The 25,642-nt window shown below is 34.5% G+C and overlaps 2 protein-coding genes and 2 long non-coding RNA genes across 5 annotated transcripts; 1 reads left to right on the top strand and 3 right to left on the bottom strand.

The window, feature by feature from the left end:
• On the bottom strand, nucleotides 1–544 carry LOC111701527 (uncharacterized). The gene is made up of 2 exons (XR_002765215.1): nucleotides 322–544; nucleotides 1–180 (listed from the first exon to the last, which is right to left on the bottom strand). It is a non-coding gene; the product is annotated as an uncharacterized LOC111701527 (long non-coding RNA).
• A 4,638-nt stretch (nucleotides 545–5,182) lies between these two features.
• On the bottom strand, nucleotides 5,183–7,447 carry LOC111701521 (coiled-coil-helix-coiled-coil-helix domain-containing protein 10, mitochondrial). The gene is made up of 3 exons (XM_023472830.1): nucleotides 7,376–7,447; nucleotides 6,628–6,853; nucleotides 5,183–5,605 (listed from the first exon to the last, which is right to left on the bottom strand). Exons 2-3 carry the CDS (start codon nucleotides 6,802–6,804, stop codon nucleotides 5,315–5,317), a joined length of 468 nt encoding a protein of 155 aa, XP_023328598.1. The 5' UTR covers nucleotides 6,805–6,853; nucleotides 7,376–7,447; the 3' UTR covers nucleotides 5,183–5,314.
• Nucleotides 7,448–7,631: 184 nt separating this feature from the next.
• On the bottom strand, nucleotides 7,632–10,736 carry LOC111701523 (uncharacterized). Its single transcript, XR_002765214.1, has 5 exons — nucleotides 10,630–10,736; nucleotides 10,410–10,460; nucleotides 9,838–9,888; nucleotides 8,563–8,640; nucleotides 7,632–7,840 (listed from the first exon to the last, which is right to left on the bottom strand). It is a non-coding gene; the product is annotated as an uncharacterized LOC111701523 (long non-coding RNA).
• Nucleotides 10,737–13,666: 2,930 nt separating this feature from the next.
• On the top strand, nucleotides 13,667–25,582 carry LOC111701522 (protein msta). 2 transcript variants are annotated; one of them, XM_023472832.1, is made up of 15 exons: nucleotides 13,667–14,014; nucleotides 14,614–14,655; nucleotides 15,737–15,786; nucleotides 17,752–17,805; nucleotides 18,301–18,349; nucleotides 18,665–18,772; nucleotides 19,185–19,274; nucleotides 20,251–20,342; nucleotides 21,530–21,632; nucleotides 22,414–22,521; nucleotides 22,920–22,961; nucleotides 24,009–24,122; nucleotides 24,370–24,491; nucleotides 25,157–25,227; nucleotides 25,454–25,582. In XM_023472832.1, exons 1-15 carry the CDS (start codon nucleotides 13,799–13,801, stop codon nucleotides 25,510–25,512), a joined length of 1,320 nt encoding a protein of 439 aa, XP_023328600.1. In that variant the 5' UTR covers nucleotides 13,667–13,798; the 3' UTR covers nucleotides 25,513–25,582. The 2 variants fall into 2 exon arrangements, with proteins under 2 accessions (XP_023328600.1, XP_023328599.1); XM_023472831.1 differs by having other exon boundaries at nucleotides 17,752–17,808; nucleotides 18,304–18,349.
• Nucleotides 25,583–25,642: the final 60 nt, after the last annotated feature.

Raw genomic sequence — 25,642 nt, 5'->3', positions numbered from 1 at the left:
TAAATTTGTACAATAATTTATTTCAGTGTAAAATAACATAAAAACGACTTTGACCTTTCCAAGAGGGTTGGCGAGGTCGTCATTGCTCCTATACATCAACCTCTCAGGACGCAGAGAGATGAAGTATGAAGGGGGGGGAGGGGGAGAGAGGAAACGCCCACTCAGCCTCTACCGGAGATTCTAAATAATAGAATAATATTAACGACGATTGGCCATGTACTTTATAGTAAACCCTGAAACTATAGAAAACATCAAGAATAGAAAATGTAATCTTGTAATATCGATTTATGTGAAATGGGCTTTAATTAGTGTATTATATACCTGAATATTAATTCTGATTTACCAAGCAGCAGACTTTTGTCAACTGAGACCTAAATCTGGCTCAGAGCATACTGCAGTACAGTGTACAGTGCATACAGTACATGTTTATTTTAGTAATCAGGTTTCTGTATATTCATCCTTCTCCAGGGTTCTACTAATACAGGAAGGGGGCCGAAATATTTGGTTCAATTTCTTCTATGTATGTACAGCTTGTACAACACTAGACCCGCTCTATCTTATGATGTTTGCATTTGTTACAAAACTCAAATCCTGTCTGGTTAGGCAATTTCCTTCATTCATTAGTTTTGGTCCGTGTCAATGGAAATCCAGGATGGCGTTCTAATATTTAAAAAAACTGTCCCTCTTTTTTCTTAGAATAAGTTTCGAGACGCATTAAGTTTTCTTCCAGCAACTGTATTAATAAAGTTTTCTGATGAAGTAATTAAAGGGGTTCAATCTCATCATGTTGGTTTATCTTGACTCTTTCAAGGACTAATTTCTCCAATCGAGGTATCCATAATCCTAGGGATTTCTGGATCCACATTTCACTCCCAAGGGTAAGGCGTGTGTAAAAGCTTCACCTTGGATCCCAGCACTCTTAAAATCCCTTTATAATCCCTCTCTCTGGATATCAGTCAGGTTTACTAATAAATAGAGTTTGATTTAGACTTTTATAATGTATATGTAAATGTATAAGTCAATCTTAGTAAAATCTGCTTTTTATTAGATTCTGAAGAACTGTTGTTCAGCTTCTCTTATTCAGGATCTCTCTGAGAAGCTTCCTCAACTTCAAAGATCTTGTTCAGCTGTTCCGGATCAAAATCTATCTGAGCAGCTTCCTTGAACTCAAATATCTCTTTCAGTTGCTCTGGTTCATTTGCTCCTTCTACTGCAATTCTAGCTGCTACTTTAGCTGCTCCCAGAGTCTCCACTACTTTAGCTGCTCATACAATCTGAGATGCTTCTACTGCATTCTCAGCAGCTTCCTTTGCTTCCGGAGCTGCTCCCAGAGTCTCTGCTACTTTGGCTGCTCCCACAATCTGAGATGCTCCTACTACGTTCTCAGCTGCTTCCTTTGCTGGACTTGCAACAGGTCTGTAAAGAGATGCTCTACAAATGATATATCTGGTCCTAGTTGGACTAGCTGGTATGGTTACTATCGGGTCAGTAGGAGAAACCAGTGGAGATAAATCCCTTGGTGATGCTGAGGATTCTGAGGATGCATATCCAGGTATAATGATGGGGGAGGAGGCTAGAAACCTCCTTTTTTCTCTGACAGGCATATGTAAGATACATCCATATGATATCATGTAAAAGTGCACGCCCCCAGGCCTTTGTTGTACAATCGGAGGGTTTTCTTGACGTCTGTACTATTCAAAGTTCCTGGGTGCACTGTCCAATCTCCAGGTTATATATTCTGCCATTATTCAAAGGGGCAAGAAGTTTAGTATAAGTAACCATGCTTTAAATACTACACTGATTAATATCTTGTTATTTGTATTTGTATTTGATTTTATTTTCTAATTGTAAAGAGTTCAAAGGTATGTGTAGGTTTGAATATAAAACCAACATAGGATAATAGTCCTGGGTTTAAGAGATAAGACATCCCCATATACAAACATTGACATACATATTGATATACAGTTCTCTTGGAACCTTAAAATATGATGAACCCTCAGCAGTTTTCGATCTGAGAACCCATAGTTTAATAGATAGCCTGGAACCACAGATATGATGAACCCTCAGTTTATCAGATAGTCTGGAACCAAAGATATGATGAACCCTTACTTCATCAGCTACTCTGGTGTGGTAAATGCCCTACTCCATAAGAGTTTCTCAAACCTGTATCTATCAGGGTACAACTCAGTTTCACTTTACTATCAATAATAAAACCCGGACATGTTCTTGTGAACTATCAATGCCAAACCAATGGACGCAATATCGTCAGCTATGGTTTTCTACACGGACACTAGCTGGTAAAATATCAATGCCAAACCAATGGGCACGATCTCGCAAGCTATCGATGTCAAAACGGACACTAGCTTGTAAACTATCAATGCCAAACCAATTGGCATGATCTTTTCAGCTATCAATGTCAACCGGAAACTAGCTTGTAAACTATCAATGGCAAACCAATTGGCACAATCTTAACTTGTCAGCTTTCGATGTCAACCGGACACTAGCTTGTAAACTATCAATGCCAAACCAATGGGCACGATCCTCAACTCACTTGTTTAAAACAAGAAATGATTATTGATTACTCTCTCGCAGTAATCAAAGCGGAGTAACTATATCAACTAACTATATTTGGGGGTTTATATGTTACAATTTAATGTTAATCGATGTAATTACAAGTTTTATGTCTATATATATAAATATATATATATATATATATATAGGGGGTATCAGGGGATATGCAGTATTCTGACCGTATATATAGGGGGTTTAAGGGGATATGCAGTATTCTAACCGTATATATAAGGGGTTTAAGGGGATATGCAGTATTCTGACCGTATATATAGGGGGTTTAAGGGGATATGCAGTATTCTGACCGTATATATAGGGGGTTTAAGGGGATATGCAGNCCCCCCCTCCTTCCTTCGTACCCTTCCCCAGTGTACCTTTCAGTTCCTCACTTCTCTCTAGTTGAACCCAGTAAGATATTTTGTTGGTTCTGGGAACTGGATTTTCTAAATCCCAAGATGACAATGTTAAATTCATTTTGATTGTTTAAATAAAAGATTTAATTAAATAAATTCAATGTTTACTGTAACCCCACCCAAACCTCGGTACACTTGTTTTTGGTGGTATTATTGGACTATTTTCTCATTATATTGATTTCTCCATTTGAAAAAATCAAACCCCCTCCCATAGCCCCCCCCCTTCCCACTCCTGTCTTACATTTATTTATATAGATTTATTGCTTTACCAAGTTTCAAAAATATATATGTAAACCTTTTAAAGATCTTTATACTTATCCTCAGTGTTTCTTGATAAAAATGACCAATATATGAGTTAACAATATACATCCCTGTTTAGATACGTTTCATCATGACTTTGATTTTAAAGTAAAGTTGACTGATTTAGACATTACACCGTGCACACTGCACACTGTTCACTGCACACTGCACAGGTCTTTTAGACTTGCTTTAATGTTTTCTCACAGAATCTACTATTCATTCATCTAGTGTATTCTACTATTCTTTAATCTAGTGTATTCTACTANATTCATTAATCTAGCGGATTCTACTATTCAATAATCTAGTGGATTATACTATTCAGTATCTAGTAAAATCTATAATTCATTTATCTATTGGATTTAATTGACTTATTGAACAGTCGTCACCCTTTCGATTCATATATAGTTATCGTACAAAACATTGTGATATAAACTATGACGTCATTGTATGCTTACATTAATCTAATAATAGAGAAATGCATAAAAATCCCTAGATACAATTTCCATTAGAAGAGGAGATGAAACCTATTAAGTCATTAGTATCCTTTTCCATAGAGATTTAGCTAGAATCAAGGAGCGATTTTTAACAAAAGAATGGAGGAATGGAGACGCCGGAGTTGGGGTTTTTAAATTCAAAATCTATGTATATTTACTTTGCTTGTCCGTTTGTATCTAATAAATGTCAAAAAGACTGAATCGATCGGGCCCAAATTTTTTGTGGGACCTTACGTGACCCCAGGGAAGGTTTATGGAAGATCAACATTTCAAAATTAGCCTCCAACAAAATGTGATATCCTTAAATTTTGAAAATTGAAATTATGCATTTTGTTAAAAAAATTAAAAGATATTTAAGCCCAATTTAGCAAAGAAAGGAAAATGTGCGTAACACACCTGTAATTCGTCCGGACCACACATATATTTCGTTCGGAAATGATGTTTTCTTATTTTACTCCTAAACTGCAACTTTTAGGTGAGCGCTGGGATTATTAAAATCTACAACTAAAAATTGACATTTTTTTAGTAGGGAACATAACAATTGGTTTTAATTTTCTTGAGGGTTTGTGAAACAAAGATTTGCATGAATTGTATTATGCCTACTATACATACCTTCAAAAGATTATCTTCTCTAAACAAAAAACAGGATTAAATAGTTTAAACCATTATAAACAACATGACGTGGCTTAAAATTCTAATGTAATAATTTAGAGCTCTTTAAAAAGTTTGTAAACAATGCTGAACAAAAGTGAAGTGGTCAGAAGAAATAATGGTCAGTTGTGACGTAATTTGTGGTCGAACGAAGTTATGCCTTCCCTCCCTCACAATACAGTAAACATGGATGGTAACAAATTTAGATAACATTGATTGCTAACATCTCAATTTTCCAAGAGAAGATTATACCAAACAACTTATCTTAAATAAGGGATTATATATATATATACATATGATAGCACGCAGAGCAGGGTTGTTCCTTTCCTCCAAATAGATTATCAAGTACAATAGCTGGCAACAGATAAATGGATCAATTATACACGACGTCACAAGTGTCAAATATAACAAAGAAGACGAAATTTTCTCACATTATTTGACATGTTTTTCAAGATTAAATAAAAAAGTGAAAAAACAGAAAATAAAGAACGCATAAAATTGCACTTTTTTCACTGTAAGATAAGCTCTTTATTTTAAAATTATCACTATTATTAATAATTGTGTCGGACACAAAAACTGTTGACACTTGTGATGTAAGAATACAGCTGTACTGAGAGTGCACAAATACTAAGTTGCCATCTATTGTAATTAACAATCTATTTGCTTTCCCCTAGTAGTAGTTTCTAGTTCATCTCTTTCATCGATAAAAAAAAAATATCACACGAAAAATCTGATTATTTTATAAAGAAACGAAAACTTTTTTAACAAAAGTTTATCAATATTTACATATTTACAAATATTTTATGTTTTAAAAATATTCACAGAGAGAATTGCTAATATGTTCTTTGCACTAAGAATGTATTTTAAATTAAAGTCTGCTTAATCTTCCTAGACCAATAAACTGTTCCTTGATTTACATTCCTTGACTGCTTCATTAAATCCTTGACACAAGGTTAGATCGGATTGACCCTGCGCGCACTTGATGAATTCCTTGATCTCGAAAGCACAAGGTCCTGTGGGTTCTGCTGGGGGAGCAGGGGCGGCAGCGGCGGGGGCTTGAGGTGCAGCAGCGGGTGCAGGAGCTGATGAGCTACCACCGGAAAACATGCTGGTCATTCCAGCCCCGACCACGTGACCAACAGCTGATCCAACTGCTACTCCTCCAGCTGTAGCGGCCATCTGTAAAATAAAACAAATATTGGTAATAGTTTTAAATGTTTAAACTAAAATATATTTATGATAAATATTATTCATGATCTCGTACACAGCAAGATAATATATGTCATATGATTCTGCAAATATTGACAATGATGTATGTATATGCATTATTGTAGATGGCACAACGTACATTGTTAATATTACAATGTATATATTGTACATTTAGTAAATATATCAGTCTGAAAATATTTATTTTTTTGCGTACTTTTTAAACTTAAGATTTATTCATCTTTAGCTTTTTTGGCCAGCTCAATTATCTGATGCAATATCTGGAGACTTTAGATCATATAGTGCATCATGTTCGTCTTTTTCATTTGATGCATCATGTTCGTCTTTTTCATCTGACGCAATAGGTTGACAAATGAATTTAAACTGTATCATCTCAATCAAACGCAAATATTATTTCTTGTTTAACCACAAATTATAAGTTTATGCAATACTCAATAAAAACTTTAGCTTAACATAAACATTTTTAAACAAAAACTTGATATCCCTAAATATATATATAGGGGACCCAATATTAACAATATTAATCAAAATGAATTTTAATTGTCCGAATTTTAACTTGTTAAATTTATTTATTTTACGTTTTATTTATTAAAAGCTAAATATATCTCATAGAAAGCAAATCATTATTTCATTAATTTAATATTGAAAATAAAAGGGGTGGCTTCAGTAAAAAACACCCATAGTTACAGGGATACCCAGAAAATATGATAGATTTAAATGACGGCTCTTAAATGTAACATTCAGGGGCGCTTAAAGGGATTTGTCAGAGAGGGGTGGGTGGGGGACATGGTTTTCACTCTTCCAGGGGGTGGGGATTAGCCTCAATATCCCCTACCCTTTATCAGTGTATATACGCTTCTGGTAACATTATAAAGGTGAGGTGAACAAATATATAATTAAACTTGCCGGCCAGGAAACATCCAGTGTGGGTAAAACCCGGTATGTTTTTTATTGTATTTGAATATGTGCAGTACCTGTGCCATAAGACCAGGCTGCTGAGGAGCTGCTGCCATGGGAGCTACAGCAGCAGGCGCTGCTGCTACAGGAGCTACTGCAGAAGGGGCAGGAGCAGGTGCAGGAGCCGCTGCGGGTTTAGGAGCTGAAGCATGAGCGGCTGGGGGAGGAGAAGCAGCACGTCCTCGTCTTGGCATTTTGTAGTTCAGTTTAGAATTTGTTGTGTGTGTGTTGATTTCAAGATGTCTGAAATAGAACTGGATTAACCAGGGCTTCAAGGTAGAAAGCAGATTCAAGGCAGAATAGTTGTATAACAAGTTATCTTGTATATCTGCTTTTCTCGAATATTCTAGACTCTCTAGACATTGTCAAAGTACACGAAAGAGAAGACGACATTCATAGTCACATTCAAATAACGGTCAAAAAATCATATCCTTTATCTATTGAAAATACAATCTAAAAATAAATTTTACTTTTATAATCATCTGTTGAATTTACAATTTTTTGTTGAATTTACAAAGATTATTTTATTATTTTATTAATTTAACTTTCTCCTCAATCATTCGCGAAAAAAAACTGATACATGTAACTATACATATGTTATTTATGTATGTTGTTATTATGTAGATATCTCAGTTCTAACACAGAAAACGACATCACTAAGCTTTCTATTAAAAAACTAAATCACGGGACAATGTTTCAACATGTTCTTTATGCCTATATTTAATTGTAAATAACCTTACATGTAACAAAATAGTTTAAATCTACCTTATGAGATTAAATTTCAGGCATTGTTTAGCTATACTAACTTGAAATTCGAAGTTTTACTCTTACTATTTCGCGGATTTTTCAAAATCATTTTTTTTAAACAATTAGATTTAATCAAAGAAAAACTAACGTTTTCTTATGTGGAAACTTGAATTTAAAGTTTATTTATAGTTTAGATAAATTATATTTGAGCAAATCCGGTAAATAGAGTTTTGTTTTAAAATATATATTAATGATACATATATAATATTAAAGATAGAATAATTTAACAAAATATATAAAAACCTTTTAACACATTTATATTATGCATAAATGCTGAAATAGCTCTTGACTATTCAAAAAGTATGTGTTTATTGTAAATCTAGATACATTATTTAGAAAAACAATTTTTCAAGAAAAAAATAATAATATTTTTCGCTAGGTTGAATTGTCCGCTATTACTGCCTCTGAACTATTCACATAATTCTAGAAAATAAAGGATTTAGAAAACGAATGATATGATTTGATCTTTAGAAAATAATGAAGAGAGATGTTTGTTTGCAAAAGTAGATTAATACATATTTAAAGAAAACAGAAATGTTGGAATTTTTGACGATATTTTCATTTTTTTTAGCTAAGCAAAACAATTTTATAACTCGATGCATTATGATAAAGAAAACATGATATTTTATGGAGACCAATATTTGATGTTTTACTGCGCAAGTAATTTAAGAAAATACATTTTTCCGTCACAAGAGTTTTGACCCTCCATGCAAAGACGGCATGATGTCTGCTTCACAAGGTTATACCCTTGAAATCGATATAAGATCAATAATTTGAAAGATGTGGAATTTGTTCCTAGTTTAAAGTATTTAATTTAGATAGTTTTCCTGCAATACAAAAGTAAATTTGGGAAAGAAACAGCAATAGAAAATAATCGAGTTTCAACATTTTAAACAATAACATTTAATTTATATTTGATCAGACAAAGCTTTCACCGTTTGTCGTTTTACCCTCGATCGTTTTACCCTATGTCGTTTGACCCTATGGCATTTGACCATAGGTCGTTTGACCCATGTCGGTGAATCCTTTGAAGGGTATCGTTATGAATCGGGCATTGCCTTATTTTCATGGATAGTTACTTTAAATTATGTTTACTGTCTCTTTAAGTTATAATTTTTCAAAAACGTTAAGGTAAAACTTATGACCTCCATGAGTACATCCAAGACGGTGTTGATGGGAACAATATTCTTCTCGACACCTCGCTTCGCCAGCTCCCTCATTACCTTCAACCATTAAGTATGGTTTCAAAACAATTGTCCCGAAATTGATAAAAACGATATTTTTTTATTCAAAGGCGTCATTTAATTTAGTCAAAAAAAAACGTAATTACTTTTTTTTCTGATGCAGTTGACAAAATGAGCAAAGATTATATTTACCAAAAAAATTGTTTTCAGTCCCCTGACTCACTCTATTTATTTTCAGTCCCCTGACTCACTCTATTTATTTTCAGTCCCCTGACTCACTCTATTTATTTTCAGTCCCCTGACTCACTCTATTTATTTTACAGGGCCGGGTCAAAGAGGAACATCATTCACAAGAATCGGAAGAAAAGTTCAAACTTTTGTTCAAAACGGCGCTAATATACAACGCGCTACATTTCTATATTTTCTTTGACAACTTCAAAATTGAGAGATCCCTTCATTTCGTTATCCCTAAGTCAGAAATTTTGTGTTGAACAGGGTGTCCCAAAAAACATGGGAATTGATTGACGAATTCGATATCGTCTTTGTTATGAATTAGCATTGTAATACCTAATTTCAAAAGCCATAATATGATGAAGATGAAGATGAACAGTGAAGACGGACAAGCTTACTCTGTTTGTATACTGCAATTTTCTTGTTTTACTAAGTACAACCGTATGCAGTCAAAACATAAACAAACAAAATGTGATCATAGCAGACAAAACTCTTACAGATTACACCTTTCTCAGTAGGTATCACTATACTTAATTAAAGAATTATTTGAAAAGACAATATCGAATTCGTCACTGAATTCCCATGTTTATTTGGACACCCTGTACATCTCGCAATCAAGCATTGACCGAAAATATATTAATCCTAAAATTCAAACTTCTTGTTAAAAATTTCGTTATCCCTAAGTCAGAAATTTTGTGTTGTAAATCTTGCAATCAAGCATTGATCTCCGTCTTAAGAAGACTTACGGATTAATTTAAATCCTCTTTAAGATATCTCGTGCTGTTCAACCCTCCAGAGAAACTGAAAATGTATAAGTCCTCAAATTTAAAAGTGCTCGCATTGAAAATCGAGATCAAGCGTTTAAGATTAACGATACTCCACAGGGCACAGGGGAGGGTAAGATCACCAGGGGTCAGCAGCACAAGATGGAGATGCTTGATCTCGAGATTCACAACTCACTAAGGTTGTGAGATCAAGTAGTATTTGTGTTTTAATATAATTTACCAGTTTAATTTCATCCTGATCCAGTTCCTCACCAGTAACAAGGGATAGACTCTAAACAAACATAAATATGGTGTTAGGTATTTCCCCAAAGGCATTTTCCCAAGGGCGACTTCCCAGTTAACAGCTTCCCAAGCGGGAACTTCCCCCCCCCCTCATTGCCGCAGGCTGCAATGGGTGGGGGCCGAGCACTGTGGCTAGAACAGGCTAAGGGACCGAGCGCTGTTACAGCTTGGGAAATTTCACATTTTGGAAGTTGCCACTTGTGAAAATATCCTTGGGAAGTTGCAGATTTGGAAAATATATTTGTGGAAAGTACCGAACATCAATGGATATATACCTTTAATTTCTCATTTTAAACATCATCGGGTTTGTTAGCAATGTAACATTATTTCTATTTAATTTCAATCTATTTTAGATTCGTGCAAATTATGTCTTAAAAACATAATCGTTTCAATGCTTTCACTTTTAGCATGTTTTTTAAGGATTGTGAAATCGAATTCTTTGCTGTCTCATTTTGTATAATCTTTTAACGTCATATTTGAATTCGGCAGGGGGCGGGGGGATAATGTCACCTTCTCAAAACTGCGAAGGTCAATTTCATTCGTTCCTTTCTTGCACACTGCCTAAATATTATAAAAAATCAAACTAAGGGTAAAGTTGAATATCAATAATAAATGAATAGGCGAGGTAAAATCAAAGGCCAAGACTTTGCGACACTTTTAAGTCGACCCACTCTTCAAAAGGGATTTTAGCAATTATAGCACATGGGGGGGGGAGGTTTAAAATTTCAACCTTAAATGATTGATGAATATGATGAGGTGTTGAATCTCCCTCCTCCCACTGTCTATATTTTTATTATTATCATTATTATTATTATTATTACTATTATTATTATTATTATTATTATTATTATTATTATTATTATTATTATTATTATTATTATTATTATTATTATTATTATTATTATTATTATTATTATTANTATATATATATTGTGGCCAAAATTCAATTGTCTGTCTGGCCGGGTGTATCCAATAAACGCCAAAACGGCTAAACTAACATTTGAAAACGATTTAAAATGGCCGATTTTAGAGCAAGGGTTAAAGTTAAAATTTAGGAAAATTTGAGTTTGTAATAAATACACAATTCCTTTAGAATTTTTTAGGCTAAGATTTACAGCATGATTTAGTTCAATTTAGCAACTATGTCATATCATTTACATTGAAATATTTTTTACTAATTTATTTTCAATCCTTAAATATTTTATGTTCAAGCATTTTTCATATTTTTTGTATTTTTGATTTTTTGATTTTTTAATTTATCTAAAATTTATTAATTAATTATTTCTTTCTTATAATAAACAATATATAACATGTATTTGATGTTTTTAACCTTTGGAAAGGTCCCTAAAGCTCTAAGTGCAGTTCCTAACTCTTTAATTGTAATGGAACCATCCCCGTCCTAGAATATGGATAAAATAAGATTTATGGGTAAATCTCTGTCTTAGCGATGCATGGGACATAGCTTGGTTTGTTTTTCAGGTTTTTGAACTTTTAAAAAACAAACAAACAGAGAGTATACTACTTACATATATAGATATATATATATATATAGACAAACCTTGTCGAATAGATTAAAAACTTCTTGAAATACATCCTCTTTATTTTCCTTATTTTCAGGTTTTCTTGGAGACAGCATTTTTGATATTTTTGCAATGTTCTAAAATATTTTGTACAATAAAGTTGTATATCTTTGATATAGTTCTGAAACATATTAGTGCTAACAAACAATTGTTATATTTAACATATACATATTTCAGATTTAATATTGAAAATTATAATCCTCTCTGTAAAATAGTTAAATTCTATATTTTTCTCACGAAATGAGGTGCTTACACTTCTATACGTTGTCAGTATATAAAAGAGTTTTATAACAAAAAGTTGGCAGTTTCTTTTCCCCATTTTTCACTCTCTGCAGTATTTTATTGCAAGATTATTTAACAATCTGCACCATAATGGGAGACCTTTATATATCCTGAGTTCCTGGAGTTCTGTATATATCCTGGGTACCTGGAGTTCTGTGTATATCCTGGGTACCTGGAGTTCTGTATATATCCTGGGTACCTGGAGTTCTGTGTATATCCTGGGTACCTGGAGTCCTGTGTATATCCTGGGTCCTGGAGTTCTTTGTATATCCTGGGTACCTGGAATTCTGTGTATATCTGGTTACCTGGAGTCCTGTGTGTGTATATCCTGGTAACCTGGATTTCTGTGTATATCCTGGTTACCTGGAGTTCTGTGTATATCCTGGGTACCTGGAGTTCTGTGTATATCCTAGGTACTTGGAGTTCTGTATATATCCTGGGTACCTGGAGTTCTGTGTATATCCTGGGTACCTGGAGTTCTGTATATATCCTGGGTACCTGGAGTTCTGTATATATCCTGGGTACCTGGAGTTCTGTGGATATCCTGGTACCTGGAGTTCTGTGTATATCCTGGGTACCTGGAGTTCTTTGTATATCCTGGGTACCTGGAGTTCTGTGTAAATCTGGTTACCTGGAATCCTGTATATATCCTGGGTACCTGGAGTTCTGTGTATATCCTGGGAACCTGGATTTCTGTATATATCCTGGATACCTGGAGTTATGTGTATTTCCTGGGTACCTGGAGTTATGTGTATATCCTGGGTACCTGGAGTTCTGTGTATATCCTGGGTACCTGGAGTTCTGTGTATATCCTGGGTACCTGGAGTTCTGTGTATATCCTGGGTACCTGGAGTTCTGTGTATATCTGGTTACCTGGAGTTCTGTGTTTATCCTGGGTACCTGGAGCTCTGTATATATCATGGGTACCTGGAATCCTGTGTTTATCCTGTGTACCTGGAGTCTTGTGTATATCCTGGGTACCTGGAGTTCTGTGTATATCCTGGGTACCTGCAGGAGTTATGTGTATATCCTGGGTACTTGGAGTTCTTTGTATATCTGGTTACATGGAGTCCTGTGTATATCCTTGGTACCTGGAGTTCTGTGTATATCCTGGGTACCTGGAGTTCTGTAAAAATTCTGGGTACCTGAAATCCTGTGTTTATCCTGTGTACCTGGAGTCCTGTGTATATCCTGGGTACTTGGAGTTCAGTGTATATCCTGGGTACCTGGAGTCCTGTGTATATTCTTGGTACCTAGAGTTCTGTGTTCATCCTGGGTACCTGGAGTCCTGTATATATATCCTGGGTACCTTGAGCCCTGTATATATCCTGGGTACCTGGAGTCCCGTATATATCCTGGGTACTTGTAGTCTTGTGAATATCCTGTGCACCTAGAGTACTGTGTATATCTGTGTACCTGGAGTAAAACTATTTGTTTGATTGCATGATCAAGGGTCTTCTTCTATCCTCATCCAACTTGACATTGTATCCCCTCTAGAGACAACTAAGAGACCGTTCATTTACCAATAGAAAGGGGAAGCTAAGAGGAGTCAAGTAGTTAATAACATTTACAAAGTAGTTTTAATTTTATTTTTATCATTAGTTCAACCAAAGTTTTAATACGACTAATTTATCATTTAATTTGAGAAAGTTCAAACTTTTTCTCTCTATTTTGTACCAGGCTGATTTTTATGATTAATGATAAATCATGTATTGTTTAGAACAACGATAATACTCACCCTGTTTACTTCCTGTTGCAAGCATGACAATTATATTTTTAGCTATACGTAAGGCGCTTGTCTGGTCGGCCCAGCTAGTCCAGTAGCCAGGTCGGCCCGGCTAGTCCAATGACTAGTCGGCCTAGCTAGTGGACTGTTCTTGTCGTGCAGGCCAGTGGATCGGACTGGTCGGCCCGGCTACTGGATCGGAATAGTCGGGGTAGGGAGAAAGTAGACCCGGTTAGAAACAGCTGTGTATGGGTCAGCTCCTCTTCTTTCTATCCTAAATTCTTCGTTAGACCCGGAACACTGCTGCAACAATGGTGAATAAGGATGAAAATAAATCTGTGGAAAAGGAAACTGAAAGTAAAACAGAAGTGAAAAAGGAAAATGATATTAAACCAGAAAAGAACGGAGATGAGAAGGTTGAGAACGAGAAAAATGGGGAAGAAAAGGTTGAAAATGGAAAGAGCGAAGAGGGAAAGGTGGTAAACGGAAAAACTGAAGAACCTGAGAAAACCTACGGCGATCCATCGGTAAGTTAAAAAAAAAAATAGGCATTATTGAAAAGGAGAATAGTTCTCTCTTCTAAATCTGTTCTCACACATTATTTTTTTCAGGCACTCATGCATTATCTAATTTAGATATATAACATTTAAACTATTTCAATACAGTTAAAGGAAACTGTGAATTTAAAAGATTAATTTTAATAATTGAAGATCAACGTTGCAAGTGACATCAAGAGAATTAAAAAATGTCCCCAGATTCATAATTTGTTGACTATATACTCCTTATCTGCTCGACGCAATAAAAAAAACACCAAGGAATCAAGTTTATGCCATAAACACAAGTTTTCTAATCTCTTTATCCTTCTAACCTGATAGTGTAACCTTTGATATTTCAAGCTTAGACTATTTGATAAAATAAAATTCATAGTTTGAAATATCTAAAACATTGGGTGTAATGTTGCAAAGATATGGGGATTGGAAAATCACAGTTTGTGGCAAAGATTCAATTAACCTTTTCTCAGTAGAGAAGACAAGGGTTTGATTAAAATTATGTTAAAACCTGTTTATAGTGAACAAACTCTTTAAAATTTATTTTCCAGCGAATATAATTCTGATTAAATTTACAGGTTTGCTTCCTCTGCGGTATTCCCAGCACCACTAAATGCAAGGAATTCAAAATATAAACAAATACAATATCGATTTAAAAATAACAAAAAAAGATTATTAGAGGTTTTTATGAGCCTTTTTATGCATTTTGTTATTTTGAAGGATAAAAAGTGTAAAAAAGACTCCTCCATAAGGAAAGAAGCTACAGGGTGTCTCACGAAACACGTCAATTGAGTAACGACTTGAAGGTCGTCTTTGGTCATAAAAATAATTCCTCCACTTATTTTATGATTTTTGACACAATAACCACAAAATACCCCGAGTCCGAATTTAAAGAATTTGGGTCGCGGCTTAAATTTGAGTCGCGGCTTAAATATGGTTGGTTCCACTTAAAACTGTATTCAATGTTTCAAGATTTTAGCCGGCGCTCAATTAAAACCGGTTTTTAGCGGATTTAAGATGCGGCTGAAACTCTATAAATTATGACTCTGGTTTTCGTTTTTTATGCTTTCAATATTACCGAAAATATAAAGAATTGCGTAAAGATTTCAATTTTTTGAATAGAACCAAAAATGTCAAAATCTGAACAAAAATTTTCAGATCTGGTAATATTGAAAGCACAAAAAGAACAAAAAAGGGAGACCACATTTTGGAAATGCCATATGTCACTACTAAAAGAAGTGTCAGAATCTAACGAATTTAAGGCGCCGCCGCGTCTCAAATCCCCCAAACACCGGTTTCGATTGAGCGCCGGCTTCAATCTTGAAAAATTTATTACAAATTTAAAAGTGGAACCAACAAAATTTGAGCCGAGGCTTAAATTTAAACCTTGGCTCAAATTCATTAAATTCGGTCTCTGTTTTACGATGAAATGCCGCAAATAATCTCAAATATGAAAGACGACCTTTAAGTCATCTCTCAATTTTCAGGTTTCGTGGGATACCCTACTTAAAATGGGCCTAAACTTAAGACTAAAAAATGCAAGAAGGCTCTGAAGATCCTATAAACACATTTTTGGGGACACCCTGTATATTTTAAAAGTTTTTAATAAAACTGCAGTGCATAGATGTTTCATAAGTTTTATAATCAAATCAAAGTCTAAGTAATCTGAAAGAAAAACTATATCTTCAAACATCGGATTAGGTTTGTGGGTTGGTTGGATTTTGCTCTGATCAGCATCAGAGATTGCACAGGTTCAGTTCTTTACATATTTATATCACTCTATTTCTGATTTTTGTAATGATTCAGCTTCCAATATTATGTTTTTGATTATTCATGTCTTTTTCCAAGGAAATTCTTTAGTAATTGAAGTTAAACTATGAATTTTATGAACTTTTATTTTATGCTTTCAATATTTCTATACTTCAGCCCATACTCATAGGTTTTCAATTTCAACCTACTTGAATATAAATGGAATTGATTGAATTATTATTTGGTTTAGTCGATTAAAGTGATTAATTTTGTTATTCAAAGTAAAACACATGTTTAGACCAGAGAACTTCTGTTTTCCGTTCATGGTTGATTAATTGATACATGTATTTAATGCAGAATGCAGATACTCATTTTTCCAATCTTCTTGTTTCCTGGCTGTCCTGTTTTGCTCATTCAATTAGCTGCATACCCCCGCCCCCCCAGGAGGGTTAATATGCAGTTTCGAGAGCTGATCAGGCAATTTGTAGTATTTCAATATCAGCTCTTGAGTTTCTATATTTATTCCAGTCGTTTTTGATATCAGCAATCTATGCAGGTTTATTGCTGACATTGTTGTAATGAGAACTTCCCTTTGTCAGCTGCATTACATGTATCAACGTCTTGCAGTAAGTTAGAAAGAAATTAAAAGACCTCCTAGCCTTAACTGCATTCGGCTAGGTCCAAGGTGATTTGGGTGTACCCCCTAGGAAAGGAACACCCATGATACCAATGATGATCTCTCTCAGAAAGTTTTGATTAAGATTCCACAGCAAAGCAATTTCTGAGTTCCACTATATCTGCTCGTGAAGTAGGATAAGGTTGGAATTTAGGAGGTAGGCGGATGAGGATGGGGTTGTAAGGGTAACAGGTATGAGATATACCATAGTCCTCACTTTTAACGTGTATTCCCACGTGGACAGATTTTTTAAAGAAAAAATAACCCGCTAAGCATGCTGTCCCATCGCTTTAAAACACGGGGAGTGTGTCTTTTGCCTATCATTGTCAGAGGTCTTCCATGAGTAATCCAGTTTCCATTTTGAGAAGGGTGAAAAACCAGTTTATGGTATTTGATTTAAAGTCTATTGAAGGCTCTGTTCCCCCTTAAAACCTGTATCAGTGTGTACTTCATCCCTGATGTTTTGAGTTTCTGTATTCCTTCTGTATTCATCTTTATTACTATATCTTGTTCGGGATTAGTCACGCTTTCCACTCAGTAGTGGAGAGAAGTGTCCTTGCTATCTAGACTTCTATACAAGTACAACGCACATAGCGCCCTTTCTCTCAACAGGCTTAGAAAGCTCTGCTGACACCCTTCCTCTGCAAGGTTCGGATACACACTGAGGTATACAAAGGTTAACCAGAGACCTTGATTAGGACGGATACTGGTTGCAACCAGGTATATATAGGTTGAATAGTGATCTGGAGCAGGACCGATACTGATTCCGACTAGGTATTTAGGTTGAGCTGAGACCTGGTTTAGGACGAATACAGGTTGCAACAATTGGTATGTAAAGGTTGAGCAGAGACCTGGAGTAGGACGGACACTAACCTTACAGCAAGGTCTACTAATATTAAGCAGAGACATAGAGTAGGACGTATGCTGGTTGCAATAAGGTATATATAGGTTAAACAGAGACCTGGAGTAGACTGGTTGCAACCAGGTATATATATAGATAGAGCAGGGCCATGGAGTAAGACGTATACTGGCGACAACCAGGTATATATAGGTTATGGAAAGACGCGGAGTAGGACGAGTATTAGTGAAAACCAGGAAAATATAGGTTGAGCACTGAGCAGGAACTTGGAGTAGGACGGATATTGGTTGCAACCAGGCCATAAATTCTTTGGGACGTCCCAAGAACCTTGTTCATGGAGAGGTCCCTCCGTTCCTATTTTCTGGTTAAAAGTAGATAAAAAATGTACTTTTTTAAACCCTGATGATCTAAATAAAATTTTAATTTTTCCAGAGATATTGAGCCTCTGGAGTTGATAATGTGGGACGGAGCGGCAGCAATGGGACCCAGGAAACCAGTTTTAAACTTTTTTATTTTTTCTAATTTCATCTTAACGAAAGGTATTGAGTTCCTGCAACAAACTCAGATTTTCTTATTTCTTTATCTTTGCAAGCCGATGTCGTAGACCTCGATACTTCAAACTATAAATTATGTTAGATCCAATAATCTAAAGTTCAAAGGTCTACGCCACCAATTGTTGCAAAGATGTAGAGATGAGATAATTTGAGCTTGTAGTAAGAACTCAGTTCCTTTATTTTTAAATAATTTTGATAATTAGCACTAAGTTTAGAAACGTTTAATTAGAAGTTCCATGAAAAGTGAAAACTTACGAAATTTTTACATTTTCAGGATTTTTATATTCCCTATGTTATGCTTGAAGCTGCCTATGAAAAGAACCCAAATTGACCCTTTTATAACTTTCATAATATAAAAGTATGAAATTTTCCTATGAAGTAAACTTGTTGTTAAAAATGAACGACTAATATTGTAAAATGGTTTTGTTAGGATGGGAGGTGCTCCAGTATGTCTTCAATGCTTGAAACCAGCCAAGGTAAATACCATGCAGGCTCGGTTTGGAAAAACTGAACATTTGCCTCAAATTATAATTTTTAAATCATCATATCTTTGCAATTTGATAATGAAAACTTTTGCTATATTTTGATATTGATATGATAAGTAATTAGTTTCTTTACAAACTTCTCGACTGAATACCTATTGTAGAATTCTGTGCCCTAAAATAGTTGCAAACAATGGATTTCTACAAAGTCGTGAATATCAAATGTTTAAATTATTTTTGTTAAAAATTTGTTAGAGAAGAATATCTGAATGATCAAAATTCATTTCCTAAATAATATTTTTTTTTCAGTCTGATGTTCGGTGCGGGGATTGTGGTTGGCCAGTGTGCGGGGAGGAGTGTCAGAAAGGACACGCCCACCAGATAGAATGCCCTGTACTAGCTAAATCTAAGGAAAAGGTATACGCCCATCAGATAGAATGCCCTGTGCTAGCTAAATATAAGGAAAAGGTATACGCCCATTAGATAGAGTGCCCTGTACTAGCTAAATTTAAGGAAAAGGTATACGCCCACCAGATATACGCCTGATGCTCAAGATATATTTTACTATGTAAATATATTTCAGGTTGTTTTTGAAAATACATCTGAAGTTCAAGGTATATATCAAAGTATGTAAATATATTTCAGGTTGTTTTCCAAAATATATCTGAAGTTCAAGATATATGTCAAAGTATGTAAATATATTTCAGGTTGTTTTCCAAAATATATCTGAAGTTCAAGATATATGTCAAAGTATGTAAATATATTTCAGGTTGTTTTCAAGAATATATCTAAAGTTCAAGATATATATCTAAGAATGTAAATATTTCAGGTTGTTTTTGAGAATTTATCTGAGGTTCAAGATATATACAGAAGTATTGTACCTCTGAGACTTTTGATGGTTAAAAACAAGTTTCCGGAGGTAATCAGAATTAAAGGACCTATCGACGTAAACTGGTATCTATTATAGGGGATCGTTTAATGTAAACTAATTATTATTAAAGGGCTCCGTTAAAGGACTAAGGAATGTAAACTAGTATTTAATTAAGGGATTTTTAAAGTAAACTAATTATCATTAAAAGACCTATCGACTTTAAACTAATATCTATTAAAGGAACTGCTAACCTAAACTAATTATCATTAAGAGACCTATCGACGTAAACTAATATTTATTAAAGAGACTGCTAACGTAAACTAATTATCATTAAAGGACCAATCAACTTGAACTAATATCTATTAAAGGAACTGCTAACCTAAACTAATTATCATTAAAGGAACTATCGACGTAAACTAATATTTATTAAAGGGACTGCAGCTAACGTATACTAATCATCATTAAAGGAACTATAGACGTAAACTGATATTTATCAAAGGGATTGTAAACTAATTGTTATTAAAAGGATTGAAAACCAATATTTGTTAAAGGGATATTGTTATAGTAGGAAATGTGAACATAAACTAATATTTATTAAAGGGATTGTAAACTAATTGTTATAATAGGAATGTGAACGTAAACTAATATTTATTAAAGGGATTGTAAACTAATTTTTATCAAAGGAAATTTCAACATAAACCAATATTTATTAAAGGGATTGTAAACTAATTGTTATAATAGGAAATGTCAACGTAAACTAATATTTATTAAAGTGATTGTAAACTAATTGTTATTAAAGGAAATGTCAACGTAAACCAATATTTATTAAAGGGATTGTAAACTAATAATTGTTATTAAAGAAAATGTCAACGTAAACCAATATTTATTAAAGGGATTATAAACTAATTGTTATTAAAGGAAATGTTAACGTAAAACAATTTTAATTAAAGGGATTGTTTGAACGGAGCTCTAGTAAAAACTATAAGTATAAGACGATTGTTACAAAATATTGATTTGTTTCTAGGTTTGGGAGAGGATGTCCTATTTGATGGACCACAATGAGAATAGAATGAAGGATGCTGAAATGTGGGGAAAATATCAGACTTCTGTCAATCAGTGAGTTTAAAATGTTGAAAATTAAACCAATAAAAGTTTAAGTAAAAACTTTCAAAAAACTATAATAAAACAACCTTTCCGGGAATTCAGTCCCAACCCGCATGAGTGTCATCTATAATTTATACTCTTTGTTTAAATGTTTTGCACGTACCGATGATTTTGAAAAATCTACAGGGTGTCCCAAAAAACGATTTTTAAGACATTGTAGACCTCACTATGGTTCAATTTTTTAAAATTTGTACATTTTTGAAATCTTTGTAACATTTCCGATCGATTGAAACCAGTAAGAGGTTCATAGCACTAAAATGAAGGTAGTATTGACCGTTTGAAGTTTGCTATTTTGGCTGGGTTGAAAATCCAGGTACAAAACTGTATCCTTCTTGGTAAATCTTCAGGTCTAAGTTCCTCCCTTCTGATTGGCCAAGGGGTGATATTTCATATTACTTGCTATCCCTGACCTAGCTGGACTTGCCTAACATCAAAGAGTTTCTTCTTGCAGAACTCATAATAAAAGTATTTTTATCTCCAATCTGTTTGACAGCATCTCTGTTCATCACTGCAGCTACCCTGACAACATTTCTAGGAGTTCTGACATGTCGGGATCTTCCACTGGATGTATTTCCAGGACTCGTTTTACTATTCACAATGAGTACTGTCCCTTACTCTATTACTTTTTTATAAATTCTTCTGACATGACATATTGCAGGCTGTCTTGCATTTGGAAATTTGCGCCCGAAGTCCATGATAAGACCAGGCATAACCTTTAGTTCTGTGACCCTTTCTTTTGTGGTACTCAACATCAAGGAATTATATTACTTTCCTGTGTTGCAAACTTAGGTCTTGCCATTACTTAACAATAACTGCATTTTTAACATTTATTTAAAAGATTTGCACATTTTTCAGACCCTAATAAGATTCCATAATATGTTTAAAATTCTAAAAAAAAAATAATATATGAACTCAACCAAGCCAAAATGACAAACTTTAAACGGTCAATACTTTCTTAATTTTAGTGCTGCATACCTCTCATTGATATCAATCGATCGGAAATGTTCCAAAGATTTCAAAAATGTACACTTTTTTAAAAATTGAACCATAGTGAGTGCTACAATGTCTTAAAGATCGTTTTTTTGGACACCCTGTACTTCATTTTTAAAAATACCATTTATTTGGATCCAACTGTGCAGGTTTCTGAAAAACTGTGGAATGGAGTTTTCGGATGAAGAGATTGATCGAGCAGTTGGTTTACTCTGGACTAATTCATTTGCATGTGCTCAGGGAGGAGGGCAGGTAGGACGGTTCTAGCTCAGGGAGGAGGACAGGTAGGACGGTTCTAGCTCAGGGAGGACAGGTAGGACGGTTCTAGCTCAGGGAGGAGGACAGGTAGGACGGTTCTAGCTCAAGGAGGAGGACAGCTATGCCGGTTCTAGCTCAAGGAAGAGGACAGGTTGGGTGGTTCTAGCTCAGGGAGGAGGACAGGTATGACGGTTCTAGCTCAGGGAGAAGGACAGGTAGGACGGTTCTAGCTCATGGAGAAAGACAAGTAGAACGGTTAAATTTCCGGAAGGAGGGAAGGTATGACGCTTTTATCTCAGGGAGGAGGCCAGGTAGGACAGTTCTAGCTCAGGGAGGAGGACAGGTAGAACGGTTCTAGCTCAGGGAGGAGGACAGGTAGGACAGTTCTAGCTCAGGGAGGAGGACAGGTAGGATGGTTCTAGCTCAGTGAGTAGGACAGGTTTGACGGTTCTAGCTCAGGGAGAAGGACAGCTATGACGGTTCTAGCTCAAGGAGGAGGACAGGTAGGACGGTTCTAGCTCAGGGAGGATGGTAGGTAGGACGTTTCTAGCTAACGGAGGAGTACAGGTATGACGGTTCTAGCTTATGGAGAAGTACAAGTAGGACGGTTATATTTCAGCAAGGAGGGCAGGTAGGACAATTCTAGCTCTGGAAGGAGGACAGGTATAGGACGGCTTTGCTCAGGGAGAAGGGCAGGTATAGCTGCTCTAAATAATAAGATAATAAGACGAAAAGGAGACATAGACCTTAATTGAAAAACATATTCTAATTTTAGGCCATATTTCCGTCTTTCTCCTTCGCTTCTCACTCCTGTAGACCTAACTGCGCACACTCCGTCTTCCCAAACAAAACTCTGGCACTTCAAGCCAAAATCAAAATTCAGGTAATTTTCATTTTGGATATTCATTTCTATTTAAGATATTTATGGTTCAGATTCTACTTTCCTTGATGGTTCGTTGAAAAGAAAGTAAGATAAGATAATATAATATTTTTATTGAAAGTTATTTTTTGTCAAAAGTTTATAAGAAACTTATAATTCGCCACAAATTCTAATTTTCTTATTACAGTTCCTTTGTAACGTATCCTAAAAATTCGTNTTCAAAAAGCGTTCACTAGGACAGACCCAAAGATTATCAAAGGTTTACACCATCAGACTGCGAAGATATATAGAGTTTTCAAATCCTTTGCAAACTATCACACCAAAAAAAGAACCATGAGAAAATTTATTTTATTTATATAGTTTAGTGTTTTTTATATAATATATTTAATCATGCTCTCTAGGCTGGGGAGGAGTTTACTATTAGTTACATATCAACCTTACAGGTAAACGACGCAAAAACAAAATGTCGTCTTTTTCACATTTTTAATGATAGAGCTTGCACAAAATATCAGTATTATACGAATCAGGAGTGTTCATTGACTAAGATAAGCTTGGAAGAGAATTTTAGAGAAAAAAGTTAAATCGACCAAAAATGTTTCAATTCTTCATATATCCGTTTTACACTGAATATAGTGGAGTTCAGTATACGTCAGAAGTGTATATAAACAATGTATCTCTGAACTACAGGGTGTCCCACGAAACATGACAATAGGAAGACGACTTGAAAGTCGTCGTTGGTATTTGAATTTATTTGTGACATTTAGTCTTCTATCTACTTCAACATGTATGATTCTTGAAACAATTATCACATAATTCTCCTAGCCCTGGCATTTCCAAAAAGTGGTCTGCGCTTTTTGTGCTTTCAATATTACCGGAGATATAAAGAGTTTGGTTCAGATTTCAATTTTGTTAAATAAAAGCAAAATTGTCGAAATCTGAACGAAATTCTTCATATCTCGGGCAATATTGAAAGCACAAAAAAGGCAGACCACATTTTGGAAATGGCAGGACAAGGGAAATTTTGTGATTATTATCTCTAGAAATTTACTTCTAAAATTAAGTTGACAAATAAACGCAGCAAATTATATCAAAAATCAAGACGACATTCAAGTCGTCCTGCATACTGTCATGTTTCGTGGGACACCTGTATCTTATAATGCTATATACATTACAAAACCAACAAATAAAACCACGAAAGTTTTGAAAAATCCTTCCACATGGGTAAGCTTGTGGCTCATATGACCGTTCTGATCAGGCAAAATGTGATGTATATATATATGTTAAGAGATTATTGTTACAAAAAAAGAGTAAGATATAGTGATTACCAGAATAATGCGAAATAAAAGTTGGCTTTGTTAAATCTTTTATCTAAAACATGGCTAAAAATGTTAGCAGTTTCAACCGTTCTTGTTTAATCTTTGAATATTATCAGCGGGCATTTTTAGAGTTGAAACAATTTATAATTATTTGTTCATCAATTGTTTCCTCAGGGCATGTTGAAGCGAAGAACAAAGTTGAGAGAGAAATGGTTCTTTGACTGTTCCTGCTCCAGGTGCTCTGATCCTACAGAGCTCGGGAGCCATGCTTCCACTCTTCTCTGTCAGGTTCATCATCTTATAGAAATTCTAAATCATCCCAAACTCCAGGATATGCCATGGCCCATGACAGAAGGGCGAGATTTCACTTAAAATCCAGACCTGTTCTTAGTCATTGAGAAAATCTCGGAAATACAGGAAAATATCTTAAAATCCAATTTGAAAAAAAACTTGCAAAATCCAGAAAAATGCTCCATGAAATAAAGGGAGTGACCGGCAATGTATGGTAGTTAAAAGGTTCTGTTATTCTACACAGGTTTGCTTGAGTCCTGATGCCCTGCTCCTCAGTAAGGATGTTCTGGACCCCGTGGCCCCCTGGTATTGTACTAAATGTGATCTACAGATCAGAGCTGATGAGGTCAATGACATTGAAAATAGGTAAGATATCTGAGGAGGTCAATGACATTAGAAATAAGTAAGATATCTGAGGAGGTCAATGACATTGAAACTAGGTAAGATATATGGGAGGTCAATGACATTGAAAATAGGTAAGATATCTGATGAGGTCAATGACATTAAAAATTTGTAAAAATATTTGAGGAGTACTATAGAAATAAAAAATTCGAAAGTGAACAAAGAAGAACAATTATTAAGAGGTCAATGATGTTAAAACTACTTAACAAATCTGAAGAGGTCAATGACATAAATAAACAGATATAAAAATGTTGGAGTCTATGTTAAACAGAACAGGTATTTATATTTAAATTTTATAAGATATTCTGAAAAATAAGTATTTTTTAGGAGGTCGCTCATCAAATCTAGAAGCCACATTAAAGTAGTTAAGCTAACTATTTCTCTTGTACGAATGTTAAAATTGAAGAAAAGTGGTTCAAATAAGTCTATGGAGTTCACATTTGGTTCCTTTATTAACAGAAGTAAATATCTCATAAGGCATCATTTTCTCTGCAAGCTCATGATTTACTATCAATGTATTTACTATAAGTAAGAACCTGCACTAAAATGTAACTGCACTAAATGCATGAATTAAGTCTAAAATTATTATTTTTCAAACATTTATTTTTACATTTTTTTGCATTGTTAAGAATTGCTACGGATATGCAGAAGATAGAAACTACTAGCTTGGCTGGGTTCGAGACTATGCTAGAAACTGCAGGTGCTATACATATATATATATATACATATATATATATATATATATATATGCTTTAATATGGTTTAGGAAATAATTTTTCAGAATTGAATCAAAAAAAATCATTTCTTTGGCTTTCTTTTTTTAGAAAATTATAATATTCCTAAATATTGTCTGCATTTACCACTTAGGAACTTAACTACATCATAACCACTACCTAATAATATTCCTAAACATAACCTTTATTTAGGAACTGAACTACATCATAACCCCAATCTTGTAATATTCCTAAATAAAATCTATACTTAGGAACATAACTGCATCCTAACCACTACCTTATTATATTCCTAAATATAAACTATATTTTGGAACTGAACAGCATCCTAACCACTATCTAATTATATTCCTAAATATAATTTATATTTGGGAACTGAACTAC

Source organism: Eurytemora carolleeae, unplaced genomic scaffold, assembly GCF_000591075.1.
Source record: "Eurytemora carolleeae unplaced genomic scaffold, Eaff_2.0 scaffold57, whole genome shotgun sequence".
Taxonomy (NCBI): domain Eukaryota; kingdom Metazoa; phylum Arthropoda; class Copepoda; order Calanoida; family Temoridae; genus Eurytemora; species Eurytemora carolleeae.
This window is presented reverse-complemented; position numbering and strand designations above follow the sequence as displayed.

What these genes read in the sequence shown, in the direction of transcription:
- LOC111701521 (XM_023472830.1), bottom strand. Translation starts at nt 6,804, where the DNA reads ATGCCAAGACGAGGACGTGCTGCTTCTCCTCCCCCAGCCGCTCATGCT. An exon ending in AGCCTGGTCTTATGGCACAG is followed by an intron (nt 5,606 to 6,627) that starts GTACTGCACATA and finishes TTTATTTTACAG; the next exon opens with ATGGCCGCTACAGCTGGAGG.
- LOC111701522 (XM_023472832.1), top strand. Translation starts at nt 13,799, where the DNA reads ATGGTGAATAAGGATGAAAATAAATCTGTGGAAAAGGAAACTGAAAGT. An exon ending in TATCAGACTTCTGTCAATCA is followed by an intron (nt 20,343 to 21,529) that starts GTGAGTTTAAAA and finishes CCAACTGTGCAG; the next exon opens with GTTTCTGAAAAACTGTGGAA. An exon ending in CTTCCACTCTTCTCTGTCAG is followed by an intron (nt 24,123 to 24,369) that starts GTTCATCATCTT and finishes TATTCTACACAG; the next exon opens with GTTTGCTTGAGTCCTGATGC.